This window comes from Acytostelium subglobosum, assembly GCF_000787575.1.
Source record: "Acytostelium subglobosum LB1 DNA, scaffold: scaffold5, whole genome shotgun sequence".
Taxonomy (NCBI): domain Eukaryota; phylum Evosea; class Eumycetozoa; order Acytosteliales; family Acytosteliaceae; genus Acytostelium; species Acytostelium subglobosum.
In genome coordinates, this window is record NW_012236527.1 from 156,803 (window position 1) to 172,384 (window position 15,582).

The 15,582-nt window shown below is 46.3% G+C and overlaps 6 protein-coding genes across 6 annotated transcripts; 1 reads left to right on the top strand and 5 right to left on the bottom strand.

Annotated features, from left to right (window-relative positions):
- Positions 1-165: 165 nt before the first annotated feature.
- SAMD00019534_028360 (hypothetical protein) lies at positions 166-387 on the top strand (the record flags this gene model as incomplete). Its single annotated transcript, XM_012900969.1, has 1 exon — positions 166-387. A coding segment is annotated over one exon (222 nt), but the record flags the coding sequence as incomplete, so codon positions are not given.
- A 521-nt stretch (positions 388-908) lies between these two features.
- SAMD00019534_028370 (hypothetical protein) lies at positions 909-1,312 on the bottom strand (the record flags this gene model as incomplete). Its single annotated transcript, XM_012900970.1, has 2 exons — positions 909-1,047; positions 1,131-1,312. 2 exons carry the CDS (start codon positions 1,310-1,312, stop codon positions 909-911), a joined length of 321 nt encoding a protein of 106 aa, XP_012756424.1.
- Positions 1,313-2,077: 765 nt separating this feature from the next.
- On the bottom strand, positions 2,078-8,630 carry SAMD00019534_028380 (hypothetical protein; the record flags this gene model as incomplete). The annotated part of the gene is made up of 9 exons (XM_012900971.1): positions 2,078-2,440; positions 2,521-5,499; positions 5,578-5,928; positions 5,992-6,108; positions 6,170-7,098; positions 7,176-7,819; positions 7,899-8,118; positions 8,191-8,498; positions 8,581-8,630. 9 exons carry the CDS (start codon positions 8,628-8,630, stop codon positions 2,078-2,080), a joined length of 5,961 nt encoding a protein of 1,986 aa, XP_012756425.1.
- Positions 8,631-9,334: 704 nt separating this feature from the next.
- SAMD00019534_028390 (hypothetical protein) lies at positions 9,335-10,788 on the bottom strand (the record flags this gene model as incomplete). Its single annotated transcript, XM_012900972.1, has 4 exons — positions 9,335-9,423; positions 9,490-10,149; positions 10,215-10,292; positions 10,359-10,788. The coding sequence occupies 4 exons, from the start codon at positions 10,786-10,788 to the stop codon at positions 9,335-9,337; spliced, it is 1,257 nt and encodes a 418-aa protein (XP_012756426.1).
- A 643-nt stretch (positions 10,789-11,431) lies between these two features.
- SAMD00019534_028400 (hypothetical protein) lies at positions 11,432-12,694 on the bottom strand (the record flags this gene model as incomplete). The annotated part of the gene is made up of 3 exons (XM_012900973.1): positions 11,432-12,371; positions 12,455-12,561; positions 12,662-12,694. 3 exons carry the CDS (start codon positions 12,692-12,694, stop codon positions 11,432-11,434), a joined length of 1,080 nt encoding a protein of 359 aa, XP_012756427.1.
- Positions 12,695-13,031: 337 nt separating this feature from the next.
- Positions 13,032-15,202, bottom strand: SAMD00019534_028410 (hypothetical protein; the record flags this gene model as incomplete). The annotated part of the gene is made up of 3 exons (XM_012900974.1): positions 13,032-13,173; positions 13,247-14,771; positions 14,845-15,202. 3 exons carry the CDS (start codon positions 15,200-15,202, stop codon positions 13,032-13,034), a joined length of 2,025 nt encoding a protein of 674 aa, XP_012756428.1.
- Between the last annotated feature and the right edge of the window lie 380 nt (positions 15,203-15,582).

Sequence of the window (15,582 nt, forward strand, 5' to 3'; positions counted from 1 at the left end):
CGCTCACTCACTCTATCACTCAATCTTATACCAACATACATGTAATCGTATTAATACTAATAATAATATAATAAAGAGAGATTAAACATATATATATAGTTCTATACAGATAAACAAACACATTCATAATAGAGATAGATAGATTGAATATTGGATAGGATTTAGATGACACCTTATCTCAAGCTTATCAATGCCACTAGACATGGATGGTCGGCTTTGATTTACTTTATATACTTTATGATGCGCTATGCAGTACAGATCATACTGAATCTGCCACTGTCACATCGTCTTCTCTTGTTCACATTGTATAGTTTAGTAGTGTTCACTTTTATCATTCGTATGATATATGGTCGTCCTGTTAAATACTTTCAAGAATACTTTGGTAAGTAGTAGTCCATTGATTCATTGATTGAATGAATTAATGAATGACAGGTGAAGATGTGTAGATAGATAGATATACTGACATGTGATGTGATCACTTAGGTTCACTACCAGGCGACACACCTCTGATACCTTATACTTCGTTTGGACTCATGGTCATATTCACTGGCCTTCTATTCTCTAGTGTCGTTGTCTTGGATATATGTTAGCATACATTATGAACAGAACGCGTTAATACCGATCATTCAATCACACAACACTCTTGGTCCAAACATACTTCCATTCAATCATTCAATCAAACAATCAACAAACAGCGCTGCGCAATACGGGGAGAGAGAGAGAGAGATCGATGCATCAAATGGTCCACTCCTCATTATTATTTGGACATTTTATTAAATGTCTGGAAATCATGTACATCGAATACGCTGGCTGCCAGTCTAGACTTGGGTCATTCATTCATTCATTCACTCAATAATATTGTGTTGTTATTGTTATTGGCAGTCAGGTCATTCAATCAATCAAATTGATTAAGCTGGGAAACTTGTCTCATTGAACTCCTCCAGATCCGAAGCGGAAACAGTTCCATCAAGGGAATGAACACCACTCATACCTCCAACATTTGCAGAATAACTATTCAAAGAGGCAGGGGCTGCAACTGTTGGTAACCTAAATAACAATGGAGATGAGTCAGTACAAATCCAATCAATCATCCATTCAAATCCATCATTCAATCAATCAAATTATAATACCATATAGCCAAGTAGAGTTTCTGGTCAGCTCCTACAAAGACGAAACGAGGTTCGTTGGCTGGCAACATTGCCTTGAAGGTCTCAATCGATTCTTTTGGCTTAAGAGTGTTCTCAACATTGAACTGAGTGCCTGCAGTGTTCAACTTGACAAACACATATCCGTAGGCCTTCTGGTCACACATCTTTGTGACTTCATTAACGATATCTTGTCCAATAATAGCAACTGACTAAATAATAATAATAATTAAATATTAGTTAGTTAATTTTATTAATTAAAATATTATTATTATATCAACTTACCATTTTGTTGTATATATATATTTATTAATAATATTATTCGATTGACTTGTTTGTTTGATTGGTTGGATGGTTGGGTAATGATTGTTGTTGAATTTGAATAAATAGAGCAAATGGTTGGAGTGATGTTCACACTACTCAGGAAATTATCCAATCAATATATTTGTTGCCGAAGGTGATCTTCAATCAATTCAAACTTCATTTCCAACACACGTATACATACACACAATTAGTACTCCACAATGATCGAATTATTTGTTTGACCAGTCATACCTATTTGAGTGTTTGGGGGTGTAATGTGTATTCATACTAATTATTATATATTCTGGTCAGGTGTGTTGGATGAATCAGATGAAGGGACTATATTGATGGGGGTCGATAATGATCGTCGCTGTATAAAAGTATTTGGATACCACCTCTCTTACATTGTAATTTATATGAGAGGTCAATATTGACCAATTTCTTGCTGATGATTTCAGTTCAATCTCGGCTGCACATCACTGTAGGGTAGCAACACAACAATCAACATTAACCAATAAGTGGTGGAAGGAGTCTGTCATCACATGATTGTTGGAATGGAATCAATCCAAAATAAATATAAAAATAAAATAATAATAATAATATTAATAAAATATTTATTTATTAATATATTATGGATTTGTTTGTGGAATGGCTCTGAACCTCTCGGCAACCCAGTTGGGCCATTGTTCAGCCTCCAATACATGTTCGTTGATGGCCTCATCGTACATATCGTAGGCATCTACGTTGACTGGATTGCCCATCAGCACGTTCTGTAGCTTGGCCGCCACGACAAGACTGATAAAGTACTTCTTCTTGAGCATCTCGTAGTTGGACATGGAATCTTGCATCTTCTTGACCACCTCGTCGGCACCTTGTTGTCTCATCAATGTAATATTCTGTTGGTTTCGCTGCTGTAGGTCCTGCTTCAATCTCTGTATCGTATCTTTGTACACCTTTTCCTGTTGTCTCATCTCTGTCTCCAATCGTTGCATCTAAAGTAAAGTATGATATGTTAGTATTGTGATTGATTGGAATGATTCCGGATTGATTGAGTGATGGATGGACAACATACTTGTAGGCCAAGGAAGGCATTGTGGGTCTGATGAGCGATTGAACTCTCACGCATGTTCTCCATTAGTTCCTCGGGTGACATCTTCATGGACTTGCGACTGGTGAGCTTCTTGCTAGTGTCAGCGCTTGAGAACTCTCGGGACACGGCCATGCCATTCTCAAAGTCTGCTCGCACCTCTTTGACATTGTTCTCGAGCAGGCCCAGCTTGGCATCCTTGATCTTCATCTCCTCCTCCCACATCTTTTGCTTGTCGCTCAGCATCTGGTAGTCGCATTGCATGTCGATCAGCTTGTTCTCTGAGGTGATCAGACGATCCTTCATCTGCTTGAGTTGCGTCTCTAGCTGTGCTGTGCTCTCGCCGCCCTTGCCGGCCTTGGATCTGGCCTCGTCAAGCTCGCGACGCAGCGTCAGGTTCTGATTGCCCTGCTCGGTGATTGTCTGGCTGGCCTTGGACAGGCCACCCTCGAGGTCCTGCAACAGCAGTAGCAGCTTCTTTTGTTCGTTGACTGAGTGCTCCTTCTGCATGCCCTGTGTGTTCTCGAATGCCTTCATCTGTGATCGTAGCAGTGTGGACAGGGTGTTGAGCTGGCTGGTCTGATCCTTGAGCTTAACCGACTCGCTCTGATAGGCGTTGTTGATCTGCGAGATCTCGTCGTTCCTGTGGGCCAGCTCGTCCTTCTGAGACTCAGCCTCCAGACTGGTCTGAGACATCTGGTCGGTGATGTCCTGGAGACGACGAGACGATGACTCGACAGTCTGTGTGAGCGCTTCGATCTGCGACTGCTTGGTACGCGTATCGTCGCGCATCTTCTGCAGGTTCCTGCTCTGGAAGTCCGTGATGGTGCTGTTGGTGTCGATTGTCTGTTTGTAGTACTCCAGCTTGTCGTCCTTCTGTCGCTTCTCATTCTCCAACGCCACGACCATGTCTCGGTACTCGGCCAGCTTCTGGGCGATCACAGAATTGGTGTCGCGCAGCGACAGCGTCTCCTGGCGCAATGTATCGATCTCCATGTCCGTGACGTTCTTGAAGTTCCTCGACTGCTCGCTGATCAAGTCCATCAAATGTGTGGTGTTGGCGATGGTCGAAGTCAAATCATCGATCTGTACCAGCTTGTTGTCGTTGAAGTCCTGTAGGCCCTTGACGTGGCCGTTCAGCACCAGCGACTTGTGCTCGCTCTGGTCGTACTTGCTCTTCAACTGACGGTTCTCAGCATCCAATCGCTCATTCTCGCGCTTGAGCACCTCGTTCTGTTGCTTGGCGTCGCTGAGCTCCTGGGCCTTGAGCTCGCTGACCTTGCGGGTTGGGTCGAGGATCTGCAGCCACTTCTCGCGCTGCTCGTTGCTCGACGCCTGCAGCAGCCACACGCGGCGAAGCTGGATGATGGCAAAGCCAAACGCCAGCTCCTCCTGAGGGATGGTGACGATGGTCGTGTTGGTCAAATCGATCTTCTTGTTCTTGAGTGCGTAGTCCTTCTCGTTGTGGCTGTAGTAAAGGAAGGGCTTCTTCCACACGAAGAAGCGAGGCTTCCACTCATCCTTGTATGTGGACTTCTTCTTGAGGTAGCCACGCAGCTCGTCCTCCTTGATCAAGGCACCAGAACTAATCTCGTTGACCTTGACATCGATCACTGTTGTTGTGAGCGCCTTGCGCTGACCGCCCGTCTTGCTTGTCTCGGGTGTGGTGATGTTGTTCATTTGTGAGATCTTGCGTACGACCTCCTCGGCGAGGATGCGATCGACATGATCGCCGCCCTCGTCGTCATCGGTGGAAGGCATGCGGTCGCGGATGGTGCATAGCTTCTGGCGAAGGTCGAGCTCCTGGCGCAGCTTCTCAATGCGCATGGCGTAGCCCAGCTTGAAGATGTTCTCGTGATGACGGTCGATCATGTCACCAATCTTGTTCTGATGCTCCAGCTGGTGGGACTTGGTGCAATGCACGTTGAACACGGAGCCAGAGTGCAGCATCGATGACTCCTTGTCGTGCAGGATGCTCTCGCTCTTGAAGTGTGTCTTGAAGCGGTCGAGAAGGTTGCTCATCGATGTGTTGGCGCTATCGGGCAGTGTGATGAACGAGTCTGACGAGAGAATCTTGACCGACAGGTCCTTCTGCAGTGTGATGTCGCCGGGGAAGTCCAATACATTGAGTACAAAGGTGATCTTGAAGATGATCCTGCTACCTTTGCGAGTCTTGAGATTGAGTAGGTAGGACGGGTCGGAGTTGTCCCACGACACAATGATCGTGTCATCACTGGACGCGATGACTGGCAGCTCGTAGACCGCATAGTTGGGATCGGTGACGCGGCCTGCCAGCGATGCGCCGCTGGTTGGCGTGCCAAACAAGTTGGTGGCCGATCCGTTGCTGCCAGTGTTGTATGAGACGGGTGTGCCTGATGGCGTGTTGTTGGTGAAGCTCGACGATGAGAATGGTGTGATGGGCGTCGAGGGTGGTGCTGTGTTGCGGCTGCCGCCGCCTGGAGTCGATGGGGTAGATGGTGTGCCCGAGCCCAGCAGCGGCAGGACACCTGTTGGTGCCTCGCGCTTGCCAATCACTCTGGGGTTGCTGATCTTGACAGACTTGCACTCCTTGATCGTGATGGGCATGTTGACGCCGACCGGGTTGAACAGCTTCAGCACGATCTGGCGATGAGTGAGCTGCTTCTTGAGGCGGAAGGTCACAGAAGGCAGGTTGTTGGCAGTGTCGCTCTCCTCCAGTATGTGTACAGGCTTGAAGGCAGGAGATTGATCGGGAGCCGGTTGTTCAGGTTCCAGGATGTTGAGCGAGGCCATAAAGTCGTACGACTCGATGATAGGCTTCTTCAAGGACTCTGGGATCTCCAGCGACTTGTCCAGCTGACTTGTTCGCTTGCCCCATAGCTCAATGGCGAGATAATGTGTCTCAAAGAAGTTGACCATCTCATCAGTGACATTCTGAATCGATATCTTCTTCTCATCCTTGAATGATTGAATGGTTGTTGATACCTTTGATTGATTGATTGATTGAGGATGTGAGTGAGTAAGGGTGGCCGCGCACGTGGACTGACCTGACCGAGGACTTACATTGCTTTGGTAACTCTCAGAGTTAAAGGTGAACTTTGAATAGACATCGACGTACTTGTCTTTGAAGTCGCTGATGGAGGTGAGTTGAGCCGTGATGGTCATGTGCTTGCCGATCAAGGCAAAGGAGCCTTCTTCGAGGAGGGATGGTTGGTCCTCCTGAGTGATCTCGTCAGACTTGGGTGTGATTACAACGTTGAGGAATCCCTTCAACGATCCATTTGTATCGAGTATAGGTATTGGCTTCTTGATCTCGATAAAGTACAACAGGTTCTTCAAGTACACGTGTGATACACCAATCAATGACGACTCGTTAAAGTTGAACTTGAATGGGTCACCTAGTTCAGAGTCGAGCTACATGTAGTGTCGCGCCAGGGTTAGGGTGTGATGGAGAGTGATTAATGGACTAGGACTTACCTTGCCATCGTTTTGGTATAGCTCGCGCATAGAGTACACTCTGTCAATGAAGTCCTCGACAGAGATGATGGTGTCCTCGCCAGTGTCCTTCTTGATCACCTTGATGCTGATTTGTGTCTGTGTTTGAGTGAGGCAAGGTTAGTGTACTGTAGCGCGATAAGGACCATGTATAACATACCATTCTCCAATCAACTTCCACCTCGTCAGTGGCGTTGAGTTGCTCTGGTAGTAGGTAGACGGCGGACAACTTGAGAGAGAAGTCGACGTTCTTGGTCAGGGTGTCAGAGATGGCGTTGGCTTCGTTGAGAGAGAGGATGAGATGGGAGATTTGATTGAGTAGTCGTGATCTGTAGACCTTGGAGCGCCATCTTCGCAGCGCCAATATGGCCAGGTTGTCACGTCGCTCACGCTTCTCGGGCGTAAAGTCCATCTCGAGCTGGGTCCTCAGCTGACTCAGCTGCTTCTGGAACTCGCGACTCTCATCGAGCTGGCGGTTCATGCTCAGGTTGCCCTGCACCGAGGCCAGCTCATTGAGAGCAAAGTCGTAGTCGATGATCTGGTCGCTCTTGTTCTGTTTGCTGCCCTGCTGTGTGGCACCGCGCTCGCGGGCCAACTTGGCGGCCTCTTCCGGGTTGTTGAAACGGAATATGTGGTTGTTGCCCAAGATGACGCGGTTGCCCGTCGTCAGCACGGTGGGAGCGCTGATCTCCACACCGTTGACAAAGATGCTCGAATGCGGCCTGGTCTCTTCCAGCACGGGGATGATCGTGACGATGCCATTCCTGCTCTCGATGATACAGTGCTCCTTGGCGATGCCGAGTCCATTCAGAACAATGTCCTGTGTTGCCTCTGCATCCGATCTTCCAATCTTTGTCTCTCCCTCCTTTAGATAGTACAACAATGACTCTGACATCAATGGATCATCGTTCAAATTGATCAAATGTGGAATTGATGATACGACCTTGATAGCTACACCAGTGTCCCTAAGTGATGACATCCTCTCCTCTCTAATCTTCTCGGACTCTTGTAGTCTCTCCTCCCATGACTTGTTCATCTCTGCCATCAACTTCTCATATTGCTCTATCTTCTCATTCAAACTCATTACCTCTGTTGGATTGATGGATGGATATATGAGTGAGTGAATGAATGAGCGAATGAATGAATGATTGATCGCATGTACTTACCATCACTTCCAACACCCATGAGCTTGGCCTGATCGACGGCAGTCAGCCCACCAGCGGACAACAAAGCCTTTAGACGCTCGACCTCGGTTTGAAGCTCACGGATAACTTTGGATTGAGCATCCTCATTGATGGTGGCTGTGGTCTTGATCTTCTTGGCGCTGTCTGCATAACGCAGTGTGCTCAGTGTCTCGTCGTAGTTGATGTCAGCAGGACTGATCGCGGCAATCATGATGGTCTTGGAATTGCCACCGAGCGACTCCTTGAGCAGATAGGTCAGCACCGAGTCACGGAACGGCACAAACGTCGGCTTCTTGTGTGGGTTGGACGAGTTCTCGGCCAGCGCACTTATGACCTTGCCCAGCGTCGACAGCGACTTGTTGATGTTGGCACCCTCCTTGAGACGCATGCCTGTGGCGCCTGTGCTCGCTGCACGCTCACTACCTGCCAAATCGACAAGACTGACTTTGCTGACTCTGTCCACGGCCACGCCTCTAATCCTATCGATCTTTGTCTGTGTAAACACAATCGTGAACACAGCGTGTGATCTAGATGAAGTAGCATTCATATTTGTTGAGGCCACTGTACGTGCCTTGCTTCCTTCATCCATCAGCATCTCAATCTCTTGGAAGCTCTTGACTGCCAGCCTATTGATTGATCAAGTGATTGAGTGAGTATGAGTGTTAGTGTGATTGATTGAGACAAAGGGGCATTGGATGAACTTACTTTGAAAGATCCTCGACGTATGGACCTGTTGTTGGGTTGTTCCTGACCTTGAGGCCACCTGGTTTGTTGTTCTTTGGGTTGAGGAGATCTTTGACTCGCTCGTTATATATCTCCATGAAGCTGACCTCCACCTTGAACACAGTCTGCTCAGTTGGCGTTGATTGTGTGTTGCCAATTCGATTGAACATCTCCTCGCATACCAATGGAATGATTCCCTTCTCTGATGATCGATATGGGTTGGGTTGGGTCAGTATCCAGGATACTTGAATTGAGTTGAATCGAATGAACATACCTTCGCCATAACCAAGCATAGAGTATGATTTACCAGAGCCAGTCTGTCCATAAGCAAAGATTGAACTGTTGTAGCCTTCCCAGGCATTTTGAAGGACTTCGCGACCTAGGTCATCAAAGACTATGCCTTGGGTTGCATAGTTTGGATCTGCATTGTCGAATGACCAATAAGAATGATCGAATGTGAATGACTTCTCATCCTCTGCCGTTGGAGGTGCATTTGGATTGGCACGCAAGTTTGATGGTCTAATCAACACTGTCTTATTTCCATTCATCTTGACAATGCATTCGGCATTCCTGTCCATCTCCCTGTTGATTGTTGTTTTGTTCGTTTGGTCACATTGTATGAGTGATTTGATTGATTGGCGTTGTGATCTTGTTCATTTCTTACCTTCCATTGAAGGGTCTGACCCTCACTGCGACCTTGACTCCTGATGACATCTTGGAATAATAGGAAGAGGAGGTATATTCAATATGGTTTATATATTATGTATTTAGTTGATTGATTGATTGATTGATATGGATTGGATGATCGATCGATTGATTTGATGATTGATTGATATGGATGATTGATTGAAAACACTAAACAATGTTTATAGAGTGACACACTACACCTATCTCTATCTATTATCTGTCTAACTAATAATAAACAAACTATCTCTCGCTTCCTCTCTGTCTAACTCGCAATGCCAAGCGAGGATCTCAATGCGCCAGGGGGTTGTTGTGGTTGGTTCATTCATTTATTCATTCATTCATCGTGCAGCTCAAGGGAGGGCAGGCATAACCCTTTTTGGAGCGACACACACTTCAAAAAATCTTAGTTGTGCTGGTTTCAAACAAATTAGAATAATGATAAAGTTCCTTGACCTCTTCCCTTCTTCACTCTTTGTGTGAACCTCCCCCTTACATAAAACATATTTATCTTTATTTGATTGTTTTTGCAAAATGTTGACAACGAAGCTCATTGTATCCTTCTGATTCGACGGCTTGTCAATCAAGCCTCCAAGACGAGTAGTCGAGTTCAATTTTTTTGTGCCCCTCCCTTCACTTCATTCATGTTCCAAACTTAATAATAATGGATAGCGTAGTCATCACGCCAAAGGATGATGTCCAACAATCATAAATCAATCATAATAATATATATGTTATTCCATCGTTAATATCAACTCCAACAATGATACCAAGCCATCGACGCCAAGTATCTCCTTTAGGAATGATTTAAAGTTGTCTGGATCTATGATGGTGAAGCATGTTAGGATGATGATAGAATGATTGATTGATCGCGAATGAATGAACATACCTGTGAGGAATAAACTGGTCATTCGACCAATGATAACATCTTTGTTACCTTGGGATATGTCCTCGATCAGGAGATTGGTCAGCTCGTCAAATAGTGGAGAGATTGGTGAAGAGTCCACTGTGTTGTCAATGATCACTGGAGGAGGTGGAGGTGGAAGCTCATTGATGTACTGATCGACTGGCGACGAGGAGTAGCCAGATGGCGAGGGCGGCAGCGGGAGCCCGACCATTCCACCCATGTCCTCTCCGCCCGCCGTCGACTTATCACTCTGGAATATGAAGTCCTTATTGTCGAGCATCGCGGCAACCATGTTGCAATGGTTCTGAATCTGCTGGAACGAGTCTGCCGTCTGTGAGTTTGGCTGTATCGAGCGGATGAGGTTGGGCGCGAAGCACACTGCCAGTGCGACCGAGTTCATCTTGTTTGTTGGGGAGTTGGAGATGATGTGCTGGTGGAGGAAGTCCACGAGGTAGTTCAATATCTTTAAGTTCTCATTCGGTAGCTTTGTGATAAAGTCCCTGATTGCCGTCACCGTTGTTGGCGTCGCCATGTTGGGGAACAGCTCTATCGGTATCAGGGGGAACTTGGACTCGCGAAGATACAGCTTGAGCAGTCCTGCCAAGTCATGTGTCGTGTGGCTAATGTCCAGATTGAGTTCAGCTGATTGATTGAAAGGAGTGACATGTCAGATGATTGATTGATCGATCAAAGTTGGAGATACTAACGAGTATTGAGTGATAGCCACAATGTCCTTATTGTCTCTGCATTGCCATTGATTCGGAATATTCCTTCGGTATTGGATACTACATGATCATAAATGTTAGTGTCGGTCGGTCCATCACTTACTTCAATCAATGTAATGTACTCACCATCAGCCTTCTTTAGTGCTTCGACAACTCTGTAGACATTGAAGTAGGAGAGATTGGATGAGTTGTAGGGTGCGTTGAGGATGTGTCGTTCATAGAGTGAGTCGCGAGATGGTCGATGTGTAAAGAACTTCTTTAACTTGTTTGATATGATCGTTGACTTTGTGTTTGACTTGGCGTCTCTTGGAGGTGGAGGTGGAGGTGGACTCTTCTGAGGTGGTCCATTTTGTTGTTGTTGTTGTTGTGGCTGTTGCTGATGTGAAGTTGACAAAGGCTGTGAATGTGATGCTGATGTTGTCAGTGGAGATGAATGATAATGTTGATGTGGATTAGCATTTGGCAAAGGTGCAGAAGTAGGTGGGAGAGTGAGAGGTGGAGGAGGAAGTGGCGCCGCCAATGCTCCTGGCTTAGGTCTTGATCCTGGAATATTCATTATTTAATTATTTAAGTATTATTATTAATATATATTATTTGTTATATTAGTTATAAGTAGTTGTAATGTGAAGTGATCGAGTAGTGTTCAATCATTCATTCATTCATTGTTTGATGGACACCCCTTTGCATGTAGACACACAATCAATCAATCAAATACAATACACACACACCATCAGTTTAAACGTATTTGCCTCGAGGGAAGGGTGAATGTATGATCAATGATTGAATAAGGATTGTCCAGTCCATGTTTGACCCGAACGATTATTTGAATCAAATTGTGGGTGTTGTGTGGGGCAATGTCACATTGATTGGCAGCTCGTGGGTTCCGGCAGTGTCAAATGACCACATCTTCACATCACAATGTTTGGTTACATCAAATTAATTGCCTGTGATAGGACCAGGGTCGCAAGTTTGTAAGATCACGATCAGGTCCAGGTAGGCATCTGAATAAACACGAACGACTGATCAGTGGATGGGCTGTTTGCAAGATGTTCCAAGGTTTATGAATGGAGTTTGCTTTGAAGATGAAAGGAGTAAAGTTGATTGGTTGATTGATTGAAAGGATGGAAGGACGACACTCTGTCGCCAAGAGATCTAAAGTTGTTTTGTGTTTTGCGTGATACGTTCTGATGATGATGGCACTACTGCTCATTGGTTGGTTCGTTCAGATGCTCCTGGATGAGCGACTCAATCTCTGCATCTTCATTGTGGCTTGGCTCGGTTGGCTTCATTTCAAAGTCTGCGTCATACTTCTCTTTCTTTTTCTCCTCGATCAAACGACTTGACTCCTCAGAGATTGAAGTGAACTGGTTCTCTACGGATTGCGAGATGTTGGTGGCCGTCTGCTTGATTCCCGTGCCCAGACTGGAGACCATGTCCACGCCCTTGGACACGGTGGGGTTCTCCTGTGCCTTGGCAGCCAACGTCGACATCTGTTGCGAGATCATGTCCGTGGCACTCTTGAACATGCCACTGATCTGGAATCGCTCGTCCACAGCCTTGGCCTTCTCCACCACGGCAGTCTTGACAGCGGTGGCGTTCTCTCCAATGTGCATCTCCTTTGCCTTCTCCACAACAGCGGTCTTGATTGCACTCGCTCCCTCACTGATGTGCAGCTTCTGATCGATCTCTGAGGCGGTCGCCTTGATCGACTCGGCGCCACCCTTGATCTTGTTGGAGATGTTGTTCTCCTCGTCCACCTGTCTGGCCTTGTGGATGGCCTCCTGTCCCAGTGTGTATCCAGCCGCCAACATTGATGCAATGACCGATGTCTTTGTTCTCTCAGAGTCTGGCACGGTGTGCTCGCGATTGGTTATCGAGTCCTTTGACAAGTTCACAGCTGGGTTGTGCTCGCCACCCAAGTTTGACGATGAGTCACTATTTACACTGATGGCATCGGCACTCTGTGGTGAGCTGACCGTTCTGTTACTAGAGTCCACTGGACCATGTATCGATGCATTATATGGAACCACCTGTATGACCTTGTCCACAATCAATGCATTGGTCAACAACAATGCAGTCTTGGCAGCTGACTCTGTCTCAAATACAACTATTCCTTCTTGTGCAGATCTAGCTGCATCTCTATATTCATTCATTCATTCAGTAATTGATTAGTACATTATCCAATCAATCAGTCCATCATCCAAGTCAAGTCTACAACATACTCTCTCAATACCAAGTCGATGATCTTTCCACAGAATGAGAAGAAGTCTGAAACAGTCTTTGTATTTGCTTTGTATGATATATTTGTAACAAATACTGCCTCTATGTTCTATATTCATGTACATTGAATGTTAGCTTATTATTACAATGATGATTGATCACTCATTCAATCATTCATTCATTCAATTAATCAACTATAATATACTCACTCTGGCTTGTGTTGGTGATGATGATTCTGACATTATTTATAGTTAGTTTGTGTATATGTATGTAGATATAGTTTATGTATATGTAGGTAATAGGTTATATTATTGAATGATGAAGATACAACAAGTCAAGTGAAGTGGGGAAGTTGATTGATTGAATGACACGATGAGGGGTGTGTGGTGGAATGGGGGTGGTGTCGTGGAATTCCCAACTTGCCAGGTTCGAGTCAACAAGGTCTGAGTGTGTCCTGGAACATGGACAAAGGTACACTTGGATCATTACCATGATCATCTGATCGATCAATCATTGAATGAAGATATAATACTAATGAATAACAATGATATGATGTGATGGATTGATTAAGGGGTATTATTACAACTTTTTGACAATGGGAGCAGCCTTGGAAATGACTGTTGCAGTGGATGTGATCGTTGGTCTTGTAGCCACTGGTGATGACGTAGCTGGAGTTGATGGCTTATTCTCCTTCAATTCCTTAACTTCTCTCTCAAGTGCACTATATTTGATTGATTGATTGATTGATTAGTGATTGATTGATTGAATGATTGAAAGGCAATGAATGAACTTACGCAATTCTTTGTTGCAGTGCCTCTGTTTCTTGTTGATGAGCGACAACCAGTTGCTTGGTGAACTCTGCCAATAATGGTTGGAGCAACTTGTCAAAGGATCCTGATGATGTTGAGGAGGAGGAACCGTGGTGTGGAGCCAGAGCTGGTGATTTCTTGGTGTCTGGTTGGGATGGTGCTGGGGTTGATACAGCGGCAACAGGTGCTTGTGCAACTGGCGCAACTGGTGCAACAGCAACTGGTGCTGGAGCTGGTGTTGGTGCAACAGCAACTGGAGCTGGAGCTGGAGTATGAACTGGTGCTACTGGAGCTGGAGCTGGAGTGTGGACTGGTGCAACTGGTGTTGGAGCAGGCTTGTGGACTGCTGGAGCGCTTGGGAGCTCTCTCTTGGCTGGGGCGGCAGTCTTTTGGACTGGTGCCACTGGTGTTGGAGCCTTGGCTGGGGCTGGAGCCGGAGCAGGGGTGGGTGTAACCTTGACTGGTGCTGGTTGAACTGGTGCAACAGCAACTGGAGCTGGAGCCTGGGGCTCTGGCTCTGGGACCACCTCACCGCTGGTCTCGTAGAATGAGTATGCGTTGGGGTCGGCTGCTGCGTCGTATGTGTCGGCCTCGGGCTCAATCCACTCGACACAGTTGTTGGGGAAGTAACCAGAGGTCTCGCCAACGAATCCCTCCCACCAGTACTCGTCATCCCAGGCGTACACGGCAATGGTGTCGCCAACGTTGAGGTTCAGCTCACCCTCGTCGGCGGCGGCGTGCGCATAGACGACGCGGGCCTTGGGGTAGAGCTCGGCAAAGTCCTGCTCGGTGACTTGGGCCTCGACGGCAGCGGGTGCTGGTGCCGGGGCGTCCTCGATGAACTTGACAAAGGTGCGTGGGAAGTAGCCGACCTGTCCGTTGACAGAGCCGCCCAGCCACTCGGGGTTGTCCTCCTGGATGACCTCAATGATGTCGCCTGTCTTGATGGACAGCTCGTCCTCGCTGGTCTTCTGGTAGTCGTACAAAGCCTGTACCTTCTTCTTGGCGGGGGCTACGACGCCCGTGCCACCAATACCGTGGGCCTTCTTCCACTCGATGATCTTCTGGATGACCTTTTGTTCGCGCTTTCGCAGTGCCTCTGTCTCGTTCTTCTTGACCTCGATCTGCTTGTCGAGACTCTCGAGCGACTTTGTGTCCTTCTGCTTCTCGTAGACCTCGCGCATGTGCTCCATGCCCTTGCGACCCTTGACACTGTTGTCGATGGCATCCCTGATCTTGGTGAGCGTCTGCTCCATGAACTTGGGGTCGGACTCTTGATCCTTGATCGTTCCGATCTCGGCCTGCAGCGACTCACGCTTCATCTTCATCTCATCGAGATGTCTGGTCTTCTCCTTGAGTGTAGACTCTACCAACTTGGTCTGCTTCGAGTCGCTCTGTGTTTGATACACCTGCAACATCTTTGTCATACCCTTGATAGCAATATCCGACTCATTGATCAATGTGTTCAAAGTCTTTATCTCCTTCTCAATGTCTTCAATTTCTCTCATTCCTGGTCGTAGCAAGTGTGGGAGTATGTACATGTTAGTCAGCTGAATGATCGCGCGGCAACATCGACAACATACCATTGTCCAACTCCTTGATGGTGAATCTTAGGGTGCAGTTGTTCTGATCGGTGACCTTGAAGTCGCACTCAAAGTTGGGAGGGGCGACACGACGGAAGCCACGCTTGCCAAAGTATGGGTTGTTCCAGAAGAACTCAAACTCGAGGGACGAGCCATCGACCGTGTAGATGGAGCCAGCCTCTGTGCTGCCGAGGATTGCAGTGGACTCTGAACCAAACTCCACTGTACCCAGAGGCAGGATGACATCAGGTGGAGGCACCTTCCACTGTCCACTTGTCAAAGGATGTGACTTTAGCACCAACTTCTTTGACGAAGAGTTATAGATTGACACACGCACACTGCGTGCTGCCTTATTCATTTCATCCAATATATCCATTCTACTATCTCTATTCTATTATTTGTTTGTTATTATTATTATTATTATTATTACAATTATATCTATCTAGTTGTAGTAAGACCTTGAGTTAATACCTGTTGTAGTAGTGATGCAGGTTGAAATAAATGGAGATATTATGAATTGTTGATGATGATATTTGACATGAGACCATGATTGAAACCCAACATTAATTGAAATTGTTTTGTTTTCAATGATGTGATACTTCTTTTGCCCGAAGTCGGCTTCATGAAGGCACAATGACTATTCGATCACAACAACAATGAATACCCTTATATCATATGATATAAATAAATAAATAAAAATATATGTTTGATTTATTTACTGAGTGAGTGGAACTATCC